Raw genomic sequence first — 27,452 nt, 5'->3', positions numbered from 1 at the left:
CGACAGCTCAGCGAAGGTGTTGTGGATGCCGAGAGCCGCTAACCTCTCGTTTGAGGTGGTAACAGGGAGACCCAGGGCCGTTTTGTACGCGCCTCTGATGATGGCATCGACTTGTTCTTGGTCGCGTTTGTTTAGCGAGTCGTAGTGATACGGCATGCTAAACGTTACTCTGCTGATCACCAGAGCCTGGACGAGGCGGAGCGTGTCCTCTTCTCGCATGCCCTTGCGGCTTCTTGTTATTCGTTTGATAATCCGCGAGATCTGGTTGGTGGTGGACCTTAGGGTTTGGATGGTGTGGGATGCTTTCAAGTTGCTCTGGATCCAAAAACCCAGAATCCTAGTCTTTTTGCTTTCCGTGATCTTGTGGTCCTCTAGATAGAGTTCGATAGGGCCGGGTGACTTATAGATTCCTCCTCCGTGAACCCGTATCACCTCGGACTTCTCGGGTGCGCAACGCATCCCGCTCGCTGCCGCAAATCTCTCCACGGCCGTCGCGGCCTCCTGAAGGGTCGCCTCCTTTTGCGCGAGGGAGCCCTTGGTGGCCCAGAGCGTGATGTCGTCCGCGTATAGGGCGTAACCGAGGTCCGGGATCTTCCGCAGCTCTTTGGTCAGCGCTAGCATCGCGATGTTGAAGAGAATCGGGGAGACTATCGCCCCTTGCGGCGTTCCTTTGTTCGGCACGTCGATCGTATCCGATCGAGTCTGGCCTATTCCGATGGTTGCCGTCCGGCCCGTCAGGAATGATTTGACGTAATTAAAGATGCGCTCTCCGCAGCTGATGTCGTTCAGTCCCTTGAGAATGGCCTCGTGAGAGATGTTATCGAAGGCCCCTTTCAGGTCGAGTGCGAGCAGGAGGTGTTCTCCTCCCTTCGGGATGCCCTTGAGAACTTCTTCCTTCAGGATTAGGAAAGCATCTTGCGCAGAAAGTCCCGGCCTGAAGCCAAGCATGGTGTGCGGGAAGAGGTCACCGTCCTCTATGTAGTGTTGGAGGCGAGCTCCGATGACCCTCTCGTACAGCTTGCCGAGGCACGAAGTCAGCGAGATGGGACGTAGGGCGTCGATCGCGGGCTTCTTGCCTGGCTTGGGAATGGTCACGACTTCCGCGTGTTTCCACTCGTTCGGTACGTGGCCCTTGCTCCAGAGTTCCTCGTTTAGGTATTCGGTCAAGTCCAGGATGTGCTTCGGGCTCAGGTTTCTAATCATGGCATTGGTGATTTTGTCAGCCCCGGGAGCAGTGTTGCGCTGTGAGGCTCGTGCCGCGGCATACACCTCTTCCTCCGTGATCGGAGCGTCCAGTTCAGGTCTTGGTTCCCCTTCGTATTTTAGGAGGCAGGGTCGTATGGGGTCGCTACCCAGGTATCTGGTTTTTAGGGTGTCAATCAGATCCTGGTCATTCCCGGGGAATTTGTGAGCGATTTCTTGAAGTGTCCGACTGGTTGTCGCTTTGGCCTTGTCGGGCTCGATCAGGCAACGCAGGATGGCCCACGTCTTCGCCGTACTCAGGGTACCTTTGAGCGAGGTGCAAAACTGGACCCAATTTTGCTGCGTCAGCTCGGTCGCGTAATCTCTGGCTTCTTCTGTTATTTGAGCGATTCGTAGACGGAGTTTCCGGTTTAACCGCTGTCGCTTCCACCGTTTGAGGAGGCCCTCACGGGCTTCCCACAGGTGTAAAAGCCGGCGGTCGACTTCGGGTGTCTCGACCGTGCGCTGGATGGTTTTGGTGGTTTGGATGTGGGCGTCTCGGAGGTGCTTCATCCATTCCGCTATGTCCGTTATACCGCTTTCGGGTGGGGGGTACTGCCTGTACGCCTCCCAGTCCGTGAGCCTAATTTCTCCAATTGTTCTCTTGAGTTTCGGGGTGGACACCGAGATGCTGAGGATGTAGTGATCGCTGCCCAGTGTTTCGCCCAGGTGCGTCCATGAGTATTCTCTTACGTTTTTGATAAATGACAGGTCCGGAAACGTGTCCCGACTAACACTGTTGCCTACACGGGTTGGTTGGAGGAGGTTGGTTATCAATTCGAGGCCCGTCTGGTCAACCGCATCGATGAGCGACCTCCCCTTCTGCGTGTCTTGTTGGTAGCCCCAAGCCGTGTGTCTAGCGTTCATATCGCCCACCACTACCAGCTGGTTGCAGCCAGCGGCTCTCGCGCTGTCGTAAATGATGTTGCGGAAGTCGTCCTTTTGAGCCCTCGGCGGACTGTACAAATTCAAGATGAAAGTGCTACGTCTACCCCTCTTTTGCGGGAGGACTTCCACTAGCACGTGGTTAATGTCATGATGTTGATAATGTTGTCCCACGGCCGTCACCGTTTTGTGAACTAAAACCGCAACCTTTGGTGATCCCACGTGTCTAATTACGTAGTAACCCCGTAGCTTGATGGGCTGGTTCCCGACCTCTTGAAGGCAGATGACGTCGGGGGGGTATGGGTGGTTTTGGATGAAGAGCTGGAGCGAACTTGCCTTCTTGTTGAAAGAGCGACAATTCCACTGCCAGATCTCGAGGTGTTCGTGGGCGCTGCGTGTGGTGTTAGCCATTGCTGACGTTCATGCCGCCGCCGTCGCAGTTGTCGGCGTCGCTGACGTCACCCGTATTGTTTGTGCGCCTGTAAGCCTTGACGCGTGTGTTGTTGTTCTCGTCGTCAACCCGCTTGCGCGAGCCAAACTCAACCTTGCGTATTCTTCTTTCAAGGTCTTCACTGCTTAGTGTGTTCTCCTTGACTTTATTGTTCAATTCGCCCATCTGGTAAAGCATCTGCTGCATCGTAGCATAAATGCTTTCGAGGGTGACTACACTTGACAGGCCTGCTGCTGCCGAGACAGCACCAGGGAGCGAGGAGGGCGTGGTGGTTCTTGAGGGGGGAGGAATGGAAATGGTGGGCTGGTAGCCTTTCGTTCCGCTTTGCGGCCCTGCCTGTGTGTTGTTGTTTGTTTTGCTTAGCATCGCTTCTAAGCGTTGCATGCGTTGATTTAGGTCATTAACCTGAGCTTTGAGTTTTTTATTTTCTTCCCTAATGCGCGTACATTCTGGGGAGCAGTTACTATTGTCACTGGTATTTTGAGCGGAGGAGGTACTAGACTGATTCCGGCTCACCTTGTTGTTGGCTTGTTTCTTCTTGCCCGAATGGTTTTTCTGCTTAGACGTGCATGACGAGGTAGAAGGCGGCCGCTGCCCTTGCTTCTCTCCTGGCTTTGGCCACTCCGAGCGGTATCGGGACCTGGACCTGGACTGGGACTGGGATCGCGACCTGGACCGGGACCTCGACCTGGACCGGGACCTCGACCTGGACTGGGCCCGGGACCTCGAACGGCTCGCCGACGACTCCGAGCTGAACCACCGCAGGTGGCTTCGCCTTGTCCTTCCTCCACCATTGTCGTAGTCTTCCGTCCACCTTCCGGGCGGAGGATGCTTTTTGGTGGTAGTACTGTTGTTTTTCAGCCTTTGCTTGCACTCGCGAGACCCCGTGGCATGGGCTTCGCCGCAGACTGCGCACTTGAGCGAGCACTCGTGGTCGTCCGTGGGGTCGTGCGTCCCGCAAGCTAGACATATCTTGATGTTCGGGGTAGGACAAACGTCCGATCGGTGTCCCATGCGCTGGCACACGTAGCAGATTTGTTTTGTGGGCTTGTAGGGGTGGCACTCGGTCTCCCCTCCGTAGTAGTAGACGTATCGTGGAACCTACGTGAGAGCTGAACGTGATCACGGCCGTCTTGGTCTTTCCCAGCATGCGGGCTTGCACGATTTCCACGCCTTGGGTCCTCACCCTTAGGTGGGTCATAAGCTCCTCGGGCGGGGTATCCGGGTCGATTCCATGAATGACGCCCCGGGCCACTCCGTCCGGTGCCGCAACGTAAGAGTTAACTTCGTAAAGGTTGCCGCCTAACACAATCCGCGTGATCTTGCGCGCAATATCGGCGACCTCCTGATCTGGGGTACTAACAATGATTATGTTGGAACCGGGTCTCAAGCGCACGAGGAAATGCGAATCGTCAACTTTTCCTCCGCAGGCGGCCGAGACGGCTTTCGAGATTTGGTGGTTGGTGAAGCTCTTCACCTGAAGGCCTTTCTTGGGCCGGATGATGATTTTGAAGTCGCTACGTGGCAGGGGGGGGGAGTCGTCGCCTCTTCTTAAAAGAAGGCTTCTTTGATGCCCCAGCGCTTGCAGCTGCGTAGGATGTTGATGAAAACGCGGTGGTTGAGGAGGGTGATACCGGAGAGATCACCCTGCCTGCCACGCGTACTTGCTCGCCTCTGGCGAGCTTCTTCTTCGTTCTTCGCTTGAGGTGTAGAGACCAATTGGAATAAGGACATTCCGATGGCGTCCCTTGCGAAAGGTCCTCATCCATAATGGCAGAGTCGTCATGGCGATCTTCCGAGATGTCTTGGAAGTCCATGGCAGTGGTTTCTTGCGACGAAGGCCCGGCGGTAGCTTGTACAATAGCACCGGGGGCGGGTGGGGCTGTAATAACAGCACCATCTCCACTCCCTCCTGGTAGAAGTAGAAGCGACCGGCTGGGATCCAGCGATGTGCGCCATAGTGAGCGTCGAGAAACCGTAGCAAGCGAGTGAGCGGCGGCAAAGGCGGCGGAACGCCTCGCCTACCTCCTCGCTGCCACGTACGGCGGCGTCAGGCTTAACACGGCAGCGCCGCCCCGGAGAACTTCAAAGTCCAAAAGCGCAAAATAATATGCACTCACGGTCTTCAAACTTCTCATGGGGGTTCCGGATGACTTCAGGAAGGCCTTCTGACAAACACTTTGGTCCTCCGATGTGAATTTCTTGCAAGAATAAGGAAAGTCGACAGAGCCAATGCGAAGCACGTCTACTCCGCTCGGCTCTTCTTCTTCTTCCTCCGGTAGAGTAGGAACGTCCTCGCGATCATGAACTTCGTCATTGTGGGACATTTTCAAGTTCATTCAAAGGCATGAAGTGATATTCATTTTCGAGAAACTTATGGTATAGTTATGAATACCCAGAAAATATATTAGCTTACCGGGCATAACTACTTTTACATTGTACGAAAAGTTAGGCATATTAGAAGATTAGTAAAAGCTCGCACATTTGTATTATTGCCAAAAAAGCTTATTTGTATTTTCACGTGCGCTCCCTAACATTTCTACACTAGAGTTTTCATGTGTATATCAATTTAACCATTAGTCATTTCCCTTAAAGAGAGTTTTCACAACTCATTCTCACGAGTTCTTCATGCATATGTGCTGCAGCTGCTGTGAATGACCTTATTTTGATGCCTAATTTGTAGCCTGCGCCCACTCACTCATTTCTCCTACGTACTTGTAAGTACGCGGAAGGCAAGGGTTGATCAATAATCACTTCACCGCCAATTACCCTACAGTCATCTATTCTCAACTGATACCTATCCAGGGTGTCGAATAGGGAAACAATATGCCTGTTCCCTTCGGGTTCGGTTTCAACGCGCTCCCATTTCGTAAAGCTTCAGTTCTGGTTTGGAGAAATACAGTTTTATAACGGTTCGTGAACTGGTTCGCAACATCCACCCAGTTCGCGAACCAGTTCAGCACAGTAACCTTTATGATGTCCAAGGATTGCGACACGAATGGAGTGCTATTGTTTGTCCACATAGTACATGCGTGGGTTTTCTCAGGAGGAGGCACGAATGGGCTCCCTGGCGCATGGTAGCCGTAGAAATTTAAGGGGCCGTATGAAAGTACAATTTTTCTACTCAAATAGAATAGGAATGTTCGCGAAAAAGACCACAGAATCTCTCATTCACCACTGACTCACAATTTCTAAAAAAAAGTAAACTGAACAGTTTCGTGGAGTCTGTTCGGCAACAAAAAGCTTCTTTTTATTATTTGATACATGTGCCCCAGATATCATAGAATAGCCTCACATCCGGTTCACGAAGAAAATAAAAGTAAAAAGGCGGGTGTGCCGATGGAAGAAGTAAATCATCTCGTCGCCTACGAAGTCGTAGTCCCAGCAAATCAAGACGCACAGGCACCCACCACGAAACATCACCTACAACGTCTGGTGTGTGCTACTACCACCGCCGTTTCAGAAACGACGCTCATCACTGTCGGCGTCCCTGCTCTTGGCAGGGAAACAGGCCGGCCGACCTCTAACAGCGACGACGGGTCCGGCCCTGCACACAAGTGTGACGGATAGACTTATGGGACACGGTTCTTAGTCGACACAGGAGATGACGTCAGCGTTATCCCCGCCCAACACTCCGACCGAAAAGCGACGCCTGTGTCGTTTTTGCAAGCCATCAGCGGCACCAGGTTTGCAGTTTTCTCGTCACGCTCCGTCATGCCAAAGCTTGGCCTTCGACGACCTTTCTGCTGGATTTTCCTGGTTGCAGACGTCCATCGTGTAGTCATTGGAGCAGACTTCTTGCACAACTACGGACTCCTTGTCACGTTCGGCGATGCCGTCTTATCGACTCCGTCACCCAGCTGTCCGATCATGGCGCCCCATCAACAGGTACATCGCCGGTCGCGCCGATTTCAGCCATGTTGGACGTACCTTTCGCCGCGCACCTAGGCAAGTTTTCCACTTTGATGCGTCTGCCGGGCTGGACGCAACCGTTCCAACATGATGTGTGCCATCACATCGTCACCTCCGGCACACCTGTCTATTTCCGACCCCGAACTCAAGATCGCTCGCGCGGAGTTCAAACACATGCTGCATCTTGGCATCACCCACCCTTCCTCCAGTAATCGGGCATCACCTCTTAACATGGTGCACAGATTGGTGCCCAAGCGACGATTACTGGACACTAAACAACATTACAGTTCCCGATCGCTACCCTCTCCCGAGCATTCAGGACTTCACGGTAGCGTGGCACGGTGCGGGGATCTTTTCTAAGACCGATCTCGTTCGCACATATCATCAACTACCGGCCGCAAGAGAAGACATTCCCAAGACCACCATCACCAAACCCTTCGGTCTTTCTGAATTTGTCCGCATGCATTTCAGCCTACAGAACGTGGCCCAATTGTTTCAGCGTTTCATCGATTCCGTCGCGCAATGCCAGCTTTTCGTTTTCGCATACATTGATGACCTTGTCGTCGCAAGCTCTTCCGCAGAAGAACATCTTCAACACTTGCGGTTGTTGTTTTCACGCCTTCCCAGTAAAGGAATTGTCATAAACGCCGCCAAGAGCGAATTCGGTCAACTGGAACTTTCCTTGTGCACATCGTCAACGCTAACAGCATTCGACCGCTGCCGTCCAATATTCGCGTCAGCGAAGACCTTCCCAGAGCAACCACACTCACCAACTGATTAATACCCGGTTGAGGACTACTTATGGCTCCAGTAGATGCTCTGCTGGGAAGCAAGCGTGAGCAAGTGCTTGAGTGTACTGAAGAGGCCACGGCCGCTTTCACAAGGGTTGTCTCCCCTTGCCGACGCCACGCTGCTCAGACACCCAAAGCCAGACGCGCCCACTGTCATGACTAGTCGCTTCAAACACCGCTGTTGGCACCGTAGCAATTATTCCACGAAGCGTGGCGTCCAATCACCTTTATTCTCCAAGAAATTGAAGCCTGCATAGTCCCGTTACAGCGTGTTCTGCCGTGAATTACTCACCGTTTACCTGGCTATCAGACACTTTCGCCATTTCCTCGAGGGACGCGCATTTACTGTCTGCACAGACCACAAGCCCCTTGCGCACGCAATGAACCGTTCGGCGTCCGGTTACTCGCCTCGCGAGAGTCGACACCTTTCCTACATCTCCGAGTTCACAACAACCTTCCGTCACATCAAGGGCATTCCGTCACAACAATGATCCAGCCGACGTTCTGAGCCGCGTCAATGCTGTTTCCACGTCGACTTCAGAACCCTTCATCATCGATGCCGACTTACTTGCCAGTCAAGAGCGCGACGACACCGAACTTCGTGCTCTCCGGAATTCGTCAACGTCCCTGATGGACGTCCCGGATGGTACGTCCATCGTCTGCGACACTTCTACCGCACCTCTCGACCATACATTCCGACATCCCTTCGCAGACGTGTATACGAAACCGTGCACAACCTGGCGCATCCTGGAATGGGCGGGACACAAAAGCTTCTTTCCAGTCGTTTCGTTTGGCCTCGCCTAAACGCGCAAGTTCGCGTTTGGGCTCGCTGCTGTTTGTCGTGTCAACGCTCCAAGATCCAGTGTCACCCCATTCCGCCTGCCAAATCATTTCTTACACCGGATGCTTGTTTTGACACCGTACACCTGCACCTCGTCGGCCCTCACGTGCCTTCGAAAGGTTACTGCTACATACTGACATGCATCGACTGCTATACACGGTGGCCAGAAGCTACACCCACATCTGACATCTCAGCGCCCACTGTTGCAGCAGCTTTCGTGTCTATGTGGATTGCATGGTTCGGGTGCCCATGCACAATAGTCACCGATCGCAGTCGGCACTTCGACTCGGCACTCTTCAACGAGCTGCTAAGCCTTCTCGGAACGGCAGGTTTTAGCGCACCTGCTCACCACCCGCAGTCAAATGAACTTGTCGAACGTTTTCACCGGCATCTCAAGGCCTCCCTGATGGCGCATGAATCGCCGGAGAAGTGGGTTCTCAATTTGCCTCTCCCCTTATTTGGCATCACAGCTGCACTCAAGCGTGACCTAGGTTGCTCCTGTGCTGAGCTAGTCTACGGCACTCACCTACGTCTTCGATGCGATTTCTTTGCCGCCACCACCAAAACACGTAAGTCATCACCTGCTGCCGACTACGTTGCCGAACTGCAAGCTTTCTTCAGTCAGATACGCTCCGTGCCTACACGTTCGCAAGATGCAAGATCTCTGTAGATTTCTCCCACACTCACCTCTGCTACCCTCGTTTTCGTGCGTAATTGTGGCGTGCGGAAGCCTTTGTAGCCACACTACTGTGGACCACATTCTGTTATCGAGCGCCGTCCGACAACTTTCGTCGTCAACGGCCTACCAGACGCACTTGGCCTGGAGCATCTGAAACCCGCCTACACTGAAGCACCCTCGCCGTCGGCCGCACCAATGTGCGACACAACCCTCTTGCATCCATCTTCGCCGCCTCCGTACGTGACACCCAAGACACGCCGCGTCACCTGGACTTTCCATCGTTTGTCGAACTTTCCTCCTCTCTAGGAGGGAGGCCTCTGTAATGGCACGGCTGCTCGAAAGGTGTGGCCTGCCGCTTCAGTCAGGCTGCAATGGGATAGAATGTCTCGGCCGTAGTTGAATTCTCGGCCGCTTGGCTGGGTCTAACAGCGCTAGCAGACGGTGTTGAGACGCGTGAGCTTCCACGCGTGACGGCGTTCCGAGCGTGGTCCTGACAAATTTTCCATGCCGATGCCCGGATTTTTTTATGCTTTATGTCCCCGACTGGTGCACCACGGCGGATGAAACAGTTTTCGATTCACGCAGCTGTTTTTTATCAAGCGGCCGTGGTAGTGGGAGCAGCATCAGCGTCGCATCAGAATTACGAAGACGCTCCCGTCTACACGAACCAGGTGCGGCTGGCACGCGCCGGCATGGGCTGTCGTTCCAACAGATTAAAAATGTTACGCGAAGAGATCGGGCGCCGGTAGATTCTCTCCTTTGGAAGGCCGAGACATTACCGGTTACGTGGTCGCTCGTCGCCACACGCCATTTCGGATTATCTTGTCAAGTTCACATGCTAATCCCTGTCTCGAGCAGCATTGGAAAAAATATACCAGAAATAGGTCAACTATACATAAAGTTTCGTTCGTTTTGATATTACGGTCAATTCTGAAAACGAATGTATTTTGGGCGATGGTAAATTGTCGAATGGTAAATGTTGTGATACAACTTTATTATCAGATTCCTTGCATTTCTTCAGCCATGGCTCACTCTTTCTTTTTCTTTTCCTCCGTTACACTATAGTTTTATCGATAATTCCCCAAGGTAAACCCAACACCCTTACTCTGCAGTCCTTTTAATTGTGCTAGGTCCATTTCGGCACAAGAATATCGACACCATGAGGGCGAATTCAGGCACTGATCCGACGTGAAAAACATAGAGTCCTTGATTTAACATTGTCGCGCATATAACAATCGCACTAAGCGCTTCGCTATAAAAGCAATTATTGGGAAATATGGCAAGAAGGTTTATTGTATATTTTTTGTCACAGTTGTTTAAAAGGAAAGAAAAAGCTCTTCTATTGAAAATTTCAATGGCGGCATGGTTTGATTCTGAGTGCCGTTGCATGGACTCTGCGTTTTCTGGAACTATGAGCGATGAATTTATCGAAACTTTATCATGTCACGCCAGAAGCAATGCTGAGTAAGTTTTTACAATTTGCTGAGATTTTTCATTTCTCTAGAACAATAACAATCTTTACATTATTCCTAAGTACTACGTAGGGCGACCATTGTGTAAATATAAATGCCTAGATATTCTGATATTTGTCACTAAAAAGGTTCAACTTTGTTAGATAAATTCCCGTCCTACGTGCTTGAAAATGCAGACCTAAAGGTCCCCCTAATTTGTGTTGAGTAAAGTATGCAATGATCAAAATAGCAATGATGTATCTCAACATTTAAAACAACAGAAAGTTAACATTGCGTAACGTTGCACGTTGGGCTTGTTGGTAAACATGGTCTAGCGCCAAACATGGTTGTAACATGGTATAGCGCTAAACGTGTGTGTTGTCTGTGTTCTTCCTCTTGTGTCCTGTTTATGATGCCCTACGCCTTTTTCCTCCATCATTAAACATTGTAACAGAGAAAAAGGTGAGAGTCCCTAATCGATATGCATTAATAAATCGACTGCCAAGCTCCTGCTTAGATTATGGCATACAGAGTGGAGATATGTTGTACATGTTTTAGTTGAGTAGTTGAGTACAGGGTCATAACACAATAAAAGAAAGTTTCCTCAGTATGTTCCAATCATATTAAAGGAACACATTGAAAAAAATGAAAAGAACAGCTACTTTCTATCTGTCATTTAGGATGTCTTAACTTGAGGAAATCAAACATGCTTTTCGCTTATGAAGAATAATAAAGGAATTTATTTAGGCATAATGTATTATTGGACATAAATGATCAAGAGTAAAATGAATTAGGTCATGTCTGAATACACCTAAGACACGCGGTACTTTAAGAATATGTATGAATATGCATAATAAAATACATCGGATGCATATAAAAATAAATTATGTATTGTTTTATTTTCAATGTAAAAATGTTACGACGTTGCAATATTCGAAAAGCTGCAGAAGGGATGCGTGTATAATCACCAAGGCACCTATTAGCACTATTTAGAATGTAAGAACTCCGCAGCGACATTATAAAGAAAACATAACACACACGAGCCAAAAGAAACTATTGCACGCTGCTATGGTGAAGAAAAATAACCACCTAATGTGTAATGCAATTGAAAATCCTAACGGCTTTGCAAGAGATTAGAAAAAAGAAAATGGCATCAGAAGGCAATGAAATCGCCAATGCACTTGTTAGTCAGAAAAAAATATTTTGCCAAGATACTGGCAAAAAAAATTTCGCAGTTTCGCCCGAAAGGCGAAGCATCAATTGCGATAGCAAATTAGTAGAGAGCTATTCGGAGTAGGGATAGTAGTTTTATCGGCTGCATAAACTTGGACACATTCGCTTACTAACTGAATTAACAAGCATGGTTTCAGCGCGCCCAAGCAAACATGAATAGATCACACTCAATGGCCGCAGCTACTTCTAACACCGTGGGCCGCAGACAACGACTGTCAAAACGCTGGCAGCAAGCGCAGCAGCCGCAGCGGGCGAAGGTTCGTGCAGTCTATCGCTTCAACGGAAATTGATCGGCGAATGTAGAGCGCATACAAAGGTCAGAGCCGTGTGGAGATAAGAGACGGTGCGGGAGACCGCCACAGTCGGGCAAAGTACGAGTGAAGTTGTTGGCAGAGTAGAAGCTGCGTCCCCCCCCTCCCTACCGCGCTGCCTTCCCGCTTTCTTGCTTTCGCGTGGGAGATTAAGTGTTAAGTTCCCCATGCGCCCGGTTGCAAGATACGCCTTAGGTGCCGAAGCACAGCGTCGCACCGCTTCCCTCCCTCCCATGACCCCACGGTCTTTCACGCGACGGTCGCGTTTGCTTTCCGCCGTGCGTTCGCTCTCCGTGATAGCGCGTGTTTCCCGCGCGCTTTCGCTCGCGCATACGGCGCGCGGCGAGGATTTTATCGCCCTTGGACTTTATACGAAACCTCACGGCGACGGCGACGCCGACAGCATAAATCCGGTTGAAGTCTCCATATAACTGCTACCGCAAGAAAAAACCACCATATGTTCCATGAAAACAAGCAAACCCTTCTACCAAACACATAACCCCAACGTACTATATGACGTACACATGCACTCATTTTCATGTCCCGATTTAAACTTGGATTACATTATCAATGCAGGCAGTTAATCATTCACTGTATTTTATTTATTTACAAATACTACTGTCTCTATTTCGAGACATAGCAGGAGTGGGTACAAGATTTTAGTAGAGACAAAAGAACAAACGCTAAGATTATACGAACAGATGTATTTTTTGTAACTTACACAGAATTATCAGCTTCGCTAAGCAAATGTGAAGCACGATAAAAAAGAAATTCGCTGAGGTTTAACTCTTGTAAACCTAGTTATCACTAGCGAAAGGTCTGTTAGACTTTGTATTAATGTGATAGCGTTTAGGACCACGCGTCTTAGAAAATCGGGCGTTGGCGTCGGTGTCGGCGTGTGCGCCGTGGTCCGTGGCGGAAAAAATTATCTCGAACTACCCTGACCACGCCGGCCCTGCGCATGGCGCAGAGGCGTTAGTGAGCTAATTGAAGTTCTCAATGTAAAACCCATCAGAAAAATCGTAAAGTACCACTTAATCACATCCTACAGACATGCTTGCGGTGGGTTGTAATTTGAATATATGAGAAAACGTGATTGTGGTACGAGGAAACTCAAACACAAACCCTTTTTCCAGCATTTCTACCATTGATGCAGCGGCGCGCCCGGGTAGGTTACTTGAAGAAACACCCTCCAGATGGCGCGCGCTTCCTCGGCCACGTAAAACGGCAGCGGCAGGCCGAGGCGAAGGGGGAGAAAAAAGAAAGATGCAGTTGCCGGGAAAGCTGCAGCCTGACAAGCATTCAGGGATCTTTGAATGCTATCGCGTTCCACTCTTAGAGGCAAAGCTTAAGCGTCCTCTAAATTTTTGCAAAGACTATGCACACACTGCTTGATTGATGCATGCTTCTGCGCTTGGTAAGCTCTTTATAACGTGCTAAGCTGGCCTCCCTTTGCTCCGGTGTTTCAGCAGCATACTTTGTCTTTTCTTTAGATTACTCAACCTGCCGTCTAGCTATATCCACTGGATGATTGAATTCACCCTGTCGCTTGCCCTGAAGCGCACACACAGACGACCCACCCGGCGCGCCATCCATGGCGAGATTGAGCGACCAACCGCCGGCTAAGCAGACTGTCGCCGAGTCACGTGGTACTGCAGATGCGAGGTTCCGAGAGAGCGCAGCTGCGACGCCTCTCCGCAGCGGATCACGTGGTGCGACGTCACACCTGCGACACTTGCGCTCCGGCGGCTCAAGGTCACTGCGACGCAATGAATGACTTTGCGAAACATGGCGTACTAGAGTTTCGCTCTAGGATATACAGTATGTAAAGGCTTTATTAGAGCAATATACGTGCACGGTAATACCTGCTACCCAAATTCTCCAATTTTGACCATGAATAGAACAAATACATCATGCACTTGAGAAAAAACTACAACGTGGCCCTCTTGAGAAGACGCATCTTTAAATAATTACAGAGAAAAACGAGGATGAAGAAATGCGAGCATGTGCAAATATTGAATTGTAGACCGACTAGCGTGCCCGAACTACTATGCATTCACTGCCACAATCTTCTATATAATAATTTTTGTACTTCACTCACAACTCCAGTAAGCGAGATATCTCGTTTCGGCGGGCAACTTCTTATTTCTCAAATAAAAGATTTACGTTCCATATTCGTATTCATCAGAAAATGTGCATTGGAAACTCGTGTCTTATTTAAAACACAGCCCCGAAGACTCAAAAACATCCAACGACAGCCAACGTGCACTATTCGGCATTACCATGTATAGTGAGGTCAACCAAATATACTTGCCTGGCTTTAAAGTCAACAGCGATGTTTGCGGTTCAGAGAAAAGGAATTTTTTTTTATTTCCCACTAAGAAAACACTCAACCCTTCTTCTTGGAAGAGATAGGAAAGATAAAAAAATGTGGTTGATCCCTCTTATATAGGAATCGGTATAGAACACGAAAGTGAAACGTGTCTTCACAGAAGTAGTGTAATGTTTATTGCACATTGATATATAATGTCTATTGGTGTTTTTTGGCTAAAGCGCTCTTAGGCGTTGATGCACCCACGCTGACGCCTGGTGGCACGTCTCCTCCATCACGACTACCAACGTCGATGACCATGAGCAACCGTCGTGCATATGGAAGCTGCACTACGCTGCACACGCTAGCACAACGCGAAAGACGATGCACGTAACTGACACACTAATACAACGCGCAAGACAAAGCACGTAACTGAATCGTCACCGAGTCAAATCAGCGCGTACAGCGCGTCGTAATTGCAGCCTCCGCGATCAACTTCAGAAACATTTTCAGAGCTAATTGCGGAGGCCACGCTCCGCTGTGCTGAGTACGGTGAACGCTACCTAGTACGGTGAACGCCACCTTGTTGGTAGTGCTTCTTGATGCCAGCGTCCCTTCGAATGCTGGTATCGAGGCGTCGTAGTGCTGAGACCACCGAAGCGTTCACTGTCGGTGCGCGTTAGTGTCATAATGCAGTACTTCTCTTTTCTGCTCGTAGGCGGCGGCACCGCCCCGAGCAAGAGCGCGGGTACACGAAGGAGGAGGAGGAGGAATAACTTTATTGAAAAGGGCTTGGGGTGAAAGGTTATGAGCTCGATGGGTGGGGCCCCAAGTCCAGGGCTCCACTGGCCTCTGCCGCCTGCCTTACGTGACCGAGAAGTGCTAGCTGCACCTCGGGGTCAGAGCTGGCGAGTTGTGCCTCCCATTGCTCCAAAGTGTTCAATAGTTCACATTTACCTAAAACGGTATTTAAATTTGGTGGTCTATTTTGGCAACCCCACGAAATGTGGTATAGCGATGGCGAGCCACCACACCACGGACAGGCGTGCCCATACAGCGTTGGAAAAATTTTGTTTAATCTTTGTAGGTTTGGAAAGACCCCTGTTTGAATCCTGCGGAGGTCTACGGCGTCCTCCCCTTCTAATGATTTGTGGGGGGTGCTGTATTTTCGTCGCGTGATACGCTGGTGAGCAAGAACTTCGCGAGGGGTCATTCGGGATGGGTCATTGTCCTCCTCGGTTGACTCCTCCTGGAATGTTTGGGAGAATTGACAGTGCGGTCGAGGCTCTGCTCGGTTCGTGAGCCCTCGAGCAAAAGCGTCCGCACTCTCGTTTCCCTCCAGGCCTGTGTGTCCCGGACACCAGATCAACCTGTATCTGTTTGTCAATCTCCCGCCAAGGAAATCTAACTTTTATGGGGAGGCGGCCGTTCAAAAAGAAACGGCACGCATCCTGCGAGTCGGAGATAATAGTCGTGTGTGGTTCCTCCCTTCGTTCTTGCTCTTTGATCGCCAGGGCAATGGCAAAGCATTCCGCCCTTGCGATCGAGGACGTGTACAGGGAGGCACTCGTCATCATTCTCTTTTCGCTGCCAATTACTGTTGCAACGGCCCGTTTACAGTTGTACCTCGAAGCGTCCACATACAAAACATTTGTTTTATTTTTTAGGTGTTTACGGAGCCATCTTACTCTCTCCTCTCTCCGCTTTTTGTTTTGGTTTGGGTCCATGTTCTTGGGCAGGGGAGCGACCGAGATCTTGCATCGGACGGGATCCGGGATTTCCACCAGTACCTCGTCCAGGTTCTGGGGGTACGGTGGGAAGCCCACCCTAGCGAGAATCTCTCTCCCCGCCCTCGTCTGGCTTAGACGACTTCTCTGTGCGTTCAGTACCGCTGTTTTTAGCTCGGCGTAGGTATTATGTACTCCGAGGTCTAACAATGTTTGGGTTGGTGTGCCTACCGGTAGCCCTAGGGCCACTTTGTAGGCGCTCCTAATTATAGACTCGATGTTCGCTTCTTCACTTTTGTTTAGTGTGTGGAAAGGTAGACTATACGTTATCTTACTCATTACAAGGGCTTGTACTAATCTAATTGTATCCACCTCCTTCATTCCTTTTTTGTGATATGTTATTCTTTGTATCATTCTGGCGACTTGTTTTGTCGCTGATTTTAACATGTTTATTGTGTGGTTTGCTCTTCCGTTACTCTGAACCCAGTAACCCAGAATTCGTGCAACGGTTACCTCTTTTATTTTGACTCCTTCAATTTGTACGTCTATGTCTCCATTACTTTTGTATCTTTTTTCATGTACCCTGATAATTTCGGATTTATCTGGGGCACAACGGAGTCCGCTGGCCCTGGCGAAATTTTCAACTGCTGTTGCAGCCTCTTGGAGTGTCTGCTCCTTGCTAGCCAGGCATCCGCGCGTTGCCCATAAAGTGATATCGTCCGCATATAAGGTGTATCTCAACTGCGGTACATCATCCAGGGCCCGTGCGAGTCCTCTCATTGCGATATTAAAGAGCAGAGGAGAGATGATGGCTCCTTGAGGGGTACCTTTGTTCGGCATCTGAAAACGTTCCGACGTGACTTGTGCTACACTAATTGTAGCTCTCCTCCCTGTTAGGAAAGCCTTTATGTAATTGAAGGTGTGTTCACCACATCCGACGGGTACACGGAGGAGTGTTAGATATATAAGGCGCGTCTGTGTAGCTCTCTGCAAATGCGTTTGTGGCGCAATGGGTTAAACGCTCGGCGATCTATCGTCGCGGACCGAGAGGTCGTGGGTTCGATTTCCAAATTTTGCATGTTTGTGGAACTTTTTCTTCTGGTTTCTTTCTTTGTATTATGTTCTATGACGTATTTCCGTGACGGAAATACGTCAGTGAAGTCTTGGTGGACCCCGGCATAAAACACTTTCGTGTTAAAAACAAACATGTCTGACAAGTAAAATTTCCCACAATTTCGGAAAGGGACAAATATAAAACTTGTAATTAGAATATTACCTCTCAGAACGTTTTCAGCGAATAAATGAATGTCATCTTTTTATAAGTCATGTGCACAAATTCATTGAAATATATCTTCTTTTTTTATAGAAGTGAGCCTCCTGCAATGACTAAAACGTAAGTACGTTTTCTGTGCAATATAAGCATATGGAATTAGAACAACGTAACAAAAGATTGAGCGCCATGACTGTCTGTTGTTGCACGCTCCTTAAAAATTATTAGAGCCCCCTCTGCTAGAACTAGTACAGCTGCTTTTATATATATCTGAACCCGTTGTGGTTGTTCAGTGGTCATAGAGTTGCGCTGTTGAGCACGAGGTAGTGGGATCGAATCCCCGTCACGGCGGCAGCATTTAGATGGGGGCGAAATGCGAAAACAGCCGTGTACTTAAATTTAGGTGTACGTCAAAGAACCCCAGGTGGTCCAAATAATTCCGGAGTCCCCCGCTACGGCGTGCCTAAGAATCAGATCGTGGTTTTCGCACGTAAAACCCCATATTTATTAATTGCTCCTTACTGATCTCTTCTTCCGAGCAAGCATCTCCCAGAGGTTATTCCTTTCCCTGCCAGTAATCCTGCACCGGCACCCCTGCCCTAGTTCAACGGGCCCGTGCTGTCGCTGAGATCGTTCTGGGTCCTTCCCACGCTCCTACTACCATTTCATTGGGATAGCAATTATATTGTGACGGGACGTCAAATAGATAAAAAAGGACAGTATTTAAGTACAAGGATTGTTGGCAGAGATGGCCAAGATGACTGAATACGCGCAGCGTTCACCGGCGATCGTCGTCTTCTTCCGTAATGCAAGGAGGCGGTCCGTAACATCTAACCGCCCCAGCGGGCTGAGCGCCGTCTCGGCGCAGACTAATTACACGAGGAGGCGACGGAAAAGTACGGCTTCAGCCGGGATATGTTCACGACGTCACGAGACGGCAGGGTAGATGGTGAAGAACTGTTCAGTGGGGTGATTTCATAGTTCACGCCACTAAGTTGCCGTAAAACCTTGTAAGGTCCGGTGTAATGCGATAAAAGCTTTTCAGAGAGACCGACGCGACGAGAAGGAGTCCAGAGAAGCACAAGTGATCCCGGAGAAAAGCAGAGGTGCCTGTGGCTGCGGTCGTAACGGTGCTTTTGGCATAATTGAGAGTCGGATAGTCGCTCATGAGCTATCTGACGTGCCAGATGGGCTCGTGCGGCAGCATCGCGGGCATACTCCGTGGTATGTTGTAGAACAGGAGGTAGGAGCGTGTCAAAAGGCAATGCAGGGTGGTGGCCATACAGGAGGTAAAACGGCGAAAAAACGGCGGTGTCGTGACAGGAGGAGTTGTACGCAAACGTGACGTATGATCGTCAGACATGTACATTGACAGCATATCGGTTAAGGTGGGGTTCAGCCTTTCGGTGAGCCCGTTGGTCTGCGGGTGGTTCGCAGTAGTGAGCTTGTGCTCCACAGAACAGGAACGAAGGAGGTCATCGACAACTTTCGACAAGTAGCGGCCTCGGTCTGTGAGCAATTGCCGAGGAGCACCATGACGAAGGATGACGTCATGAAGGAGGAAATCGGCGAAGTCAGTGGCACAACTAGTCGGCAAAGCTCGCGTGATGGCAAAACGCGTAGCGTAGTTGGTCGCAACCGCGATCCACTTGTTCCCTGAAGCAGACGAAGGAAATGGCCCGAGGAGGTCGAGACCAACGCCGTAGAATGGCTCCTGGGGTCTGTGAATAGGATGCAGAAGGCCTGCAGGCAACCCTGAGGGCCGTTTACCTCGCTGACAAAGGTCACATGCAGCAACGTAGCGTCGAACAGATGGGTATAGACCAGGCCAGAAAAACCGGCACCGCACGCGATCGTATGTGCGGGATACGCCAAGATGGCCAGCGGTCGGAGCGTCGTGGAGTTCTTGGAGAACAGTAGCACAAAGATGCTTGGGGAGAACAAGCAGAAGCTCTGGCCGTCGGGAGTGGTATTACGACGGTAAAGGATATCGTCGTGAAGCTCAAACAGACGAAGCGATGGGTCGGGCTGACGAGAATGCAGGCGGTCAATTATAGATCGTAACATGTCGTCACTTTGCTGTTCAGCGCGTATGTTGGCCAGATCTGCAATAGCCATGACGAAGTCACCGGTATCACGTTCGGCGGTGTCGGGAGGGTCGAGAGGGTAACAGGATAAACACTCAGCATCTTGGTGCATCTGGCCAGATTTGTAGAGCTCATCAAAGGTGTACTCCTGTAGTCGTAATGCCCAGCGGCCAAACTTTCCTGTAGGATCGTTCAGCGACGAGAGCCAGCAAAGGGCATGGTGGTCCGTGACAGCGAAAAACGTTCGGCCGTACAAGTATGGGCGGAATTTTGCCACAACCCAGACCAAAGCCAGGCATTCGCGCTTAGTTTTCGAATAATTCCGCTCCGACGACGAGAGAAGGCGGCTGGCGTAGGCAATTACACGGCCCTGGTTTCTGGTGTTGGGCGAGTACACCTATGTCGCGATCACTAGAGTCGGTGCGAACTTCTGTAGGGGCCGATGGGTGATAATGCGCCAAAACGGGCGATGAAGTCAGTAAACTGACAAAGGTGGTGAATGCGGCTGCTTGTGCACGACCCCAGGAAAAAGAGATGTCCTTCTTGAGTAGGTCAGCTAGCGGCCGGGCAATGTCGGCAAAATTCCTGACAAAGCGGCGGAAGTAGGAATACAAGCCTACAAAGCTCCGTATATCGCTAACTGAGCGAGGAATAGGAAAGTATCGGACGGCAGGCACCTTGTCGGGGTCAGGTTGGACACCGTTAGCACACAAGGTGACCGAGAACGGTGATGTGACATCGAGCGAAATGACACTTGGAGGAGTTAAGTTGTAGGCCAGCGTGGCGAAACACATCAAGAATGGCCGACAGGCGGCCTAGGTGGTCCTCAAAAGTAGGCGAAAAGACAATCACGTCATCTAGATAACATAAACACGTAGACCATTTATAGCCCCAAAGGAGAGAATCCATCATTCGCTCGAAGGTCGCGGGGGCATTAACAATCCAAAAGGCATAACCTTGAATTGGTAAAGTCCATCTGGTGTGACGAACGCAGTCTTTTCACGGTCCATGGCATAAACGGTAATCTGACAGTATCCGGAGCGTATGTCGATGGAGGAAACGTACGTGGCGCCGTGGAGGCAGTCCAAGGCGTCATTGATTCGGGGCAGGGGGTAGAAGTCCTTGCGTGTGATGTTGTTCAAGTGTCGGTAGTCAACACAAAAGCGCCAGCTGCCGTCTTTGTTTTTTACTAGCACCACAGGGGACGCCCACGAACTGGAAGAAGGTTCGATAACACCTTTAGTGAGCATTTTGTCAACTTCGCCTTCAATCGCACTACGTTCGACGAGGGAGACACGATAGGGACGGCGACGGATAGGGCTCGCGTTCCCCGTGTCGATGCGATGTTGGACAACAGACGTTTGGCTCAGAGAACGGTCATCGAAGTCGAAAATGTCGTGGTAAGACTCCAGGAGGCGGCGAAGGTCAGTAGCTTAATCAGAAGGAAGGTCATCAGGGATCATTCCGACAAAGACATCGCGCGGCGAACTGCTCGGGGTGCAAAGGAAGGACGAATTGGAGGAACTGGTGGGATCGAACACACAAATCTCGCAGTCTTCGGCAACAGTGATGGCGGCGAGTGACATGCCTGCCGGAATCAGTTGAGGAGAGGCGCTGAAGTTTAAAATAGGAATGGTGATGCGGTTGCCGGTGACAGTTACGAGGGTGTTAGGCACGGCGACGTTCTTGGCGAGCAGAACGTCCGTTATCGGGGATAGCACGTAATTGCCATCAGCGACAGGAGGGCTTGAGACCATGGCGATATACACGGCGGCTTGCGGGGGCATGTGCACATAGTCGAGAGAGCAGAGACGGGCCGAAGGCGTGGTAGGGGCATCGGCTAGGTGAGGTAGTTCAAGCTGCAGGAGGCCAGTTGCACAGTCAATTAGGGCAGACTGAGTTGCGAGAAAGTCCAGACCAAGAATAACTTCGTACGGACATTGTTCAAGAACGGCAATTAAAACTGTAGTTGGGTGACTGGCGATTGTTACGCGGGCGATGCACATGCCAAGGAAGGTGGGAGTTCCTCCATCGGCCATTCTTACAGCGTGGTAAACAGCAGGTGTGACCACCTTCTTTGGGCGACGGCGAAGACCAGAGCTCATGACAGAAATATAAGCCCCGGTGTCGACAAGTGCAGAAATCATCACGCCATCAACGTCAACGTCCAACACAGCGTCGAGTCGGCAGAGTAACTAGAGGGTTTTGGGGCAGAGTCGTAGATGCAGCGTTACCTCCGGGCGCTGCATCGTTTAGTTTTCCGGAGTGAAGGAACCAACGTTGCTCGGCGACGGGGCGCGGCGAGGTGGCGGGGAGCGGGAGGACGGACGGCGGTACGGTTGCGAACGCGACTGGTGACGTCTAGGTGACGGCGAGCGGCTGGACCATGTCGTGGCAGCGTCAGGGTTGTAGGGGTGTGCCGCAGATAGTGGCTCAAAAGGGCTGCGATCAAGGCGGCGAGCACGGCCAAAGGATGGAGTACGTGGCAGGAACGACCAGCGGTTCTTACAATAGCGAGCAACGCGCCTGACACGGCGGCAGTGAAAGCAGATAGGCCGATCGTTTTCAGTTCGCCAATAAGCAGGGTTTCGCGATCGTGGACCAAACCGTGGATACCGATGGAACGATATCTTGGCCCCGGAAGCGCATGTAGGGCTGACAACGGCGCAAGCAGCGTGAACCCCGAGATTCGCGAGTTCGTTTCGAACGATGGCCTCGACGAGTGAAACCGCTGGTGTGGTCGAGTCGCCGCCGTTAGAGCTGGTAAAGAGGCTAGCGGGAGCCATTGCCTCGATTTCACGGTGGACAATCCTCGTCATTTCGGCCACCGGCGGCGAAAGTTTAGATTGAGGCCGCTCTTCACACGAAGACGTTGCAGCGGTGTTGGGAAGCTGGGCGAATGGTCGTTCAATACGGCGGCTCTTAGCCTGGTCGAGCGCTGACACTCCTCGATCATGGCATCGACGGTAGCACAATTTCTGCACATGAGCAGATTGAATGCGTCGTCCGCTATCCCTTTCAGGACGTGGCCAACCTTGTCAGTCTCTGGCATGTTACTGTCAGCTTTACGGCACAGCGCCAGCACATCCCTTATGTAAGACAAACATGATTCCGTGGACATCTGGATGCGAGTTGACAGCTGTTGATTTGCAGCGATTTTACGACTGGAGGCCTTACCGAACAGGTCACGGAGCTTTTGTTTGAATGTATCCCAGCTCCCAAAGTCGGCCTTGTGATTGTCATACCATAACTTCGCCGTTCCACTGAGATAAAACACCACATTGGCCAGCATGACTACCAGGTCCCAGTGGTTTTAATTGCTCACCCGTTCGTATAGTGTGAGCCATTCCTCAACGTCGATACCATCGGTGCTGTTGAACGTTCCAGGGTCTCCGGGTTGGACTACTAGAATCGGTGTCCGCGGCGCAGAAGCAGATTCCGGTTGGTGTACCATGGTGGTCGCACCGCAGCGCCTACCGCTTCGGAGCTCCGTCGTCTGGCGAGAATACCCCACACCTTCCACCAATGTGTGACGGGGGGTCAAATAGATAAAAAGGGGACAGTATTTATGTACAGGGATTGTTGGCAGAGATGGCCAAGATGGCTGAACACGCGCAGCGTTCCCCGGCGATCGTCGTCTTCTTCCTTAATGCAAGGAGGCGGCTCGTAATAATATGTCGAAATTTTGCCGTCGTCGCCGTCGCTGTGAGGTTCCGTATAAAGGCCACTAGCGATAAAATCGTCTGCGCGTGCCACACGCTCTATAGTCGAGTGAAAGCATCGATGGTGAGTCGTCAATCGTGGCTCGCGCACACTAGGGCGGGAAGCTTGAAGGAAGCGTAGTCTTTCAAACGCGCAGAACACACCAGAGGGAGGCTAGGGAGGTGGAGGGGCCACGATTTACTGCGGCTGCGCGGTCCCGGCGGGATGGGCTCCGGCGGGAAGGGGGGGAGGGGCATTCTGCGCCGCGAGCACACGCCGGTACAGCTATGATTTGAAAGTAATCTTCAGCGGGGGCAGAGTCCGCCCTCCCTGTGTTCTTGTGGCTAAGTTCGCGTTGATGCGAGCACCGGCGCGGAACTCAATTCGCTCGCTCTTGCTGCTGCGCTGACGCTTTCCAGCATTTTGACAGCCAATTTCCGCGGTCGTCAAGTGAGATGCGTTCATGTTTGCTTGTGCGCGTCTGACACCATCCTTGTTAATTTAGTTAGTGTGCCTTTCTTTACAAGTTTATACGACCAATAAAACTACTATCCTTACTTTGTATAGCTGTCCGCGAATTTTCTATTGCAATTGATGCTGTGCCTTTCGTGAAAACTGCGACTTTCTTGTAATAATATCGCTACACGCGTGTGGTATTTGGCTGTTTGAACGATGGGCGCGGGCGCCATCACTCGAGAAAAGAAGAGGAAGAAGGAGCTGGGCTCGCGCTGTGAGTCTAACCGGTCAGCGCGGCAACCGCTGTTGTAAATACAACCTGTAAATAGTTGGTAGTCTTACTGACTGGTTCTTCCCGTAACATTCTGGTGGAGGTGGAACGTTCCCCGTCCTCGCCACGGAGCTCCGAAACGGCCGCACCGTTGTCTTCTCAGCGATGGCTCCGATGGAAACACCTCGTCGTCACCTACACCTGCGGCGCCAACCACAACGTACGTTACGGTTCCTAGTCTCCGCGATCCTGGGACATTCTCCGCCCAAAATGGCGTTGACATCGACGACTGGCTCAGCATGTATGAGCTTGTTAGCCGAAGCCACCACTGGGACCCTACCATCATGCTTGCCAATGTGCTATTTTATCTGGACGGGACACCGCGTGTCTGCTTTCCCACCCATGAGGTTGAGATATCCAGCTGGGACACTTTCAAAGAGAGGCGTCGCGACCTATTTGGCAACCCGTCAGGTCGCCAACAGGCTGCGCGACAAGAGCTTACTTCCCGTGTCCAGTCGTCGACAGAATCGTATGTCTCCTACATACAGGATGTGCTCGCGCTTTGCCGGAAAGTCGCCGAGCACATGACCGAGGTTGACAAGGTGGGCCATATCCTAAAAGGCAATGCGGACGACGCCTTCAATTTGCTCGTCTATAACGACGTTTCTACTGTCGAAGCCATCGTCAAAGAATGCCGCCGCTTCGAGGTAGCCAAAAGCCGCCGCGTCGTCCCACACTTTTCCCGGCTCCCAAACACCCCTGCCACGTCCTCCTGCTCCGCTCTTCCTGCAACACGACCATTTCAATAGAACCTCACGCGTGTCGTTCGCCGTGAGATTGAAGCGGCGAGTCCGGCCCCCCGTCATCCTCGACCCCTCGACGGTAGCTTTGACCCAGCGGCCCCTACTATTTCCGTTATACAAGCGGTTGTGCGGCAAGAAATTGCCAGCCTTGGCATCCCTACCACCTGCTCTGTCTCCTGACCTGATTCGGCACCCATTCCTATGTCCTCAACCTTTAATGGCCAGTATTTCGCTCCCAGACCACGCAATCCTGCCGAATGGCGAACTCCTGACGACAAACCGATCTGCTTCCGCTGCCTCCAAGTTGGTCACGTATCCCGCCACTGCCGCACCACCTGGATGCCGCCGTACTGGAGCTCATTCCCTGCTCCTCGCCCATACGCCGACGCTCGCCGTTACTCACCTCGCCGTCCGTACCCTACTTCTGATGACCCTGACAGCCGCTCCTCCGGGCGATCGCCGTCGCCTCAACGCCGTCACTCCCTGTCACCCCAACCTCGCCGCTTTTCCTCGCCAAACCGCCGGACGGAAAACTAGGCCATGCAGCTCTTGGAGGTAGTGCTGCATCCCGTTCATCCTGTCCAAATCCTCCGTTGACGCTCCTCACGAACACGAACCGAATTGAAGTAGACGTCGATGGTGTCCCGTTGACGGCATTGATTGATACTGGAGGCCAAGTGTCCATAATGAGCGCTGCCCTATGTCGTCGCCTCAAAAAAGTTCTTACGCCTGCCGTCACTCGAGCCGTACGCGTCGCCAATGGCGTCAATGTTGCCGTCTGTGGTATGTGCACTGCTCGCGTAGGAATTGCTGGCCGCCAAGTTCCCGTCCTGTTCTCCGTGCTGACCAGTTGCCCTCATGACCTAATCTTCGGGCTCGACTTTCTGACGACGCATTCTGCCCTCATCAACGGTTCCACCGGTGCGCTGTGCCTCGAGTTTCCTCTTCTTTCCGACGTTCGCCCCGCACAACCGAACACCCTATGCACTACAGCGTTTGTTCGGTTACCTCCAAAAGCACTAACCTTCGTCGAATTGGCCTCAACGGCAACCGTGCCTGCTGGCGACTATGTCGTCGCCCCTATTCGTGATGTCCTCCTGGCGCGCGACATCTCTGTACCACACTCCGTCGTTACCCTTGCCGCTAATCGGATGTGTCTTCCCGTTGTCAATTTTGGCTTGACGAAGCAAGTGTTACCTGAAGGCATAGCGGTGGCCACGCTCCGGTCAGTGACAGACGACCACGTCACTGCTTTTGCAGCCGACGCGTCTCCAGATCCTCCTCATTACCCGCAGGATGCCTTGAACCTCGACGGCCCATTACGTCCCATGGTCGCTCCGGACCTCGCCCCTGGCCAAAGAGCCACCCTATATCGCCTTTTGCTTTCTTACCGCGACATATTTGACACTGACAATCGCCCACTTGGTCAGACGTCCCTTGTTAAGCATCAGATAAACACTGGTGATGCTATTCCCATTCATCGCCGACCGTATCGCGTGTCCACGGCAGAGCGGCAAGTTATTCAGCAGGAAGTCAACAAGATGCTCGCCAAAGGCATTGTTGAGCCCTCGTAGAGCCCTTAGGCGTCGCCGGTCGTGCTCGTCAAAAAGAAAGATGGCACGTGGCGTTTCTGCGTTGATTACCGAAACCTAAACCGAATCACTAAAAAGAACGCTTACCCATTACCACGAATTGACGACGCTCTTGATTGTCTTCACGGTGCCAAATTCTTTTCGTCCATTGACCTTCGATCTGGTTATTGGCAGATTTCCGTCGATGAGCGAGACCAAGAAAAGACCGCTTTCGTCACTCCAGATGGCCTCTACCAATTTATCACGATTCTGACCAATCCACCGATCTTGGCCCACTTTGACCCGTCCGCACCTACAGAGGTACGAACCGATGCCAGTGGTTATGGGATCGGCGCAGTCTTAGCGTAACGGCAACATGGACACGACCGCGTTATAGCCTACGCTAGCCGGCTCCTGACAACTGCAGAGCGCAACTATTCGATTACCGAGTGCGAATGTCTTGCTCTCGTCTGGGCTGTTACAAAGTTCCGCCCATATTTATATGGCAAGCCCTTCTTAGTAATCACAGACCATCATGCGCTGTGTTGGCTTTCGTCGCTCAAGGATCCTACTGGCAGTCTCGGTCGTTGGGCTCTCCGACTACAAGAATATCCCTACACAGTGACGTACAAGTCGGGACGCCAACACCAGGACGCCGATTGTCTCTCTCGCTACCCAGTCCAAGACACGACCTCTACGTCTGAACCTGACAGCGGCGCCTGCGTTCTCTCGGTTTTTCCACTGGTCCATGTCGCCGACGAGCAGCGCAGTGACCCGTCCTTGCGTATCATCATTGAGCGCCTGGAATCGTCACTTGCCGACAGCTCCCTTCGCTTATTCAAACTTCAAGATGGCGTACTCTACCGCCACAACGTTCACCCCGACGGCCCAGCATTACTCCTTGTGATCCCTAAACACCTTCGCTCGGCTGTTCTCCACGAACTTCACGACCTCCCCACTGCCGGTCACCTCGGTGTGTCACGTACCTACGACCGGATCCGCCGACGCTTCTTTTGGCCTGGGCTTGCTCGCTCCGTTCGAAGATACGTAGCTGCGTGTGAGAAATGCCAGCGACGCAAGACACCGTCGACGCTCCCTGTTGGGTGCCTTCAAGCAATTGACATTCCCGCGGAACCATTCTTTCGGGTTGGTTTAGATTTACTTGGTCCTTTTCCTGTTTCTACCTCTGGGAACAGGTGGGTCGCTGTGCCCACAGATTACGCCACGCGCTACGCCATCACCCGAGCGCTCCCTACAAGCTGCGCCACAGATGTTGCCGATTTTCTTCTACGCGACGTGATTTTATTACATGGAGCTCCGCGACAACTTCTCACAGACCGTGGCCGGACATTCCTGTCAAAAGTTATCGCGGACATCCCGCAGTCCTGTGCCACGAGGCACAAGCTATCCACGTCATACCATCCGCAAACTAATGGCCTCACGGAGCGTCTTAATCGC

General features: G+C 51.5%; 1 protein-coding gene across 1 annotated transcript in view; it reads left to right on the top strand.

Moving 5' to 3' along the window:
• LOC125946853 (uncharacterized) overlaps positions 1-27,452 on the top strand; it is a 51,639-nt gene that overhangs the window by 5,831 nt on the left and 18,356 nt on the right. Inside the window, exons 3-4 of the mRNA XM_049670943.1 lie at positions 10,114-10,265; positions 17,201-17,227. Coding sequence (XP_049526900.1) covers positions 10,114-10,265; positions 17,201-17,227 — 179 coding nt within the window. The remainder of the gene's footprint in view (positions 1-10,113; positions 10,266-17,200; positions 17,228-27,452) is intronic.

This window comes from Dermacentor silvarum, chromosome 7 (assembly GCF_013339745.2).
Source record: "Dermacentor silvarum isolate Dsil-2018 chromosome 7, BIME_Dsil_1.4, whole genome shotgun sequence".
NCBI lineage: Eukaryota > Metazoa > Arthropoda > Arachnida > Ixodida > Ixodidae > Dermacentor > Dermacentor silvarum.
Note: the sequence above shows the minus strand (reverse complement) of the source record. Positions and strands in the feature narration are given on the sequence as shown.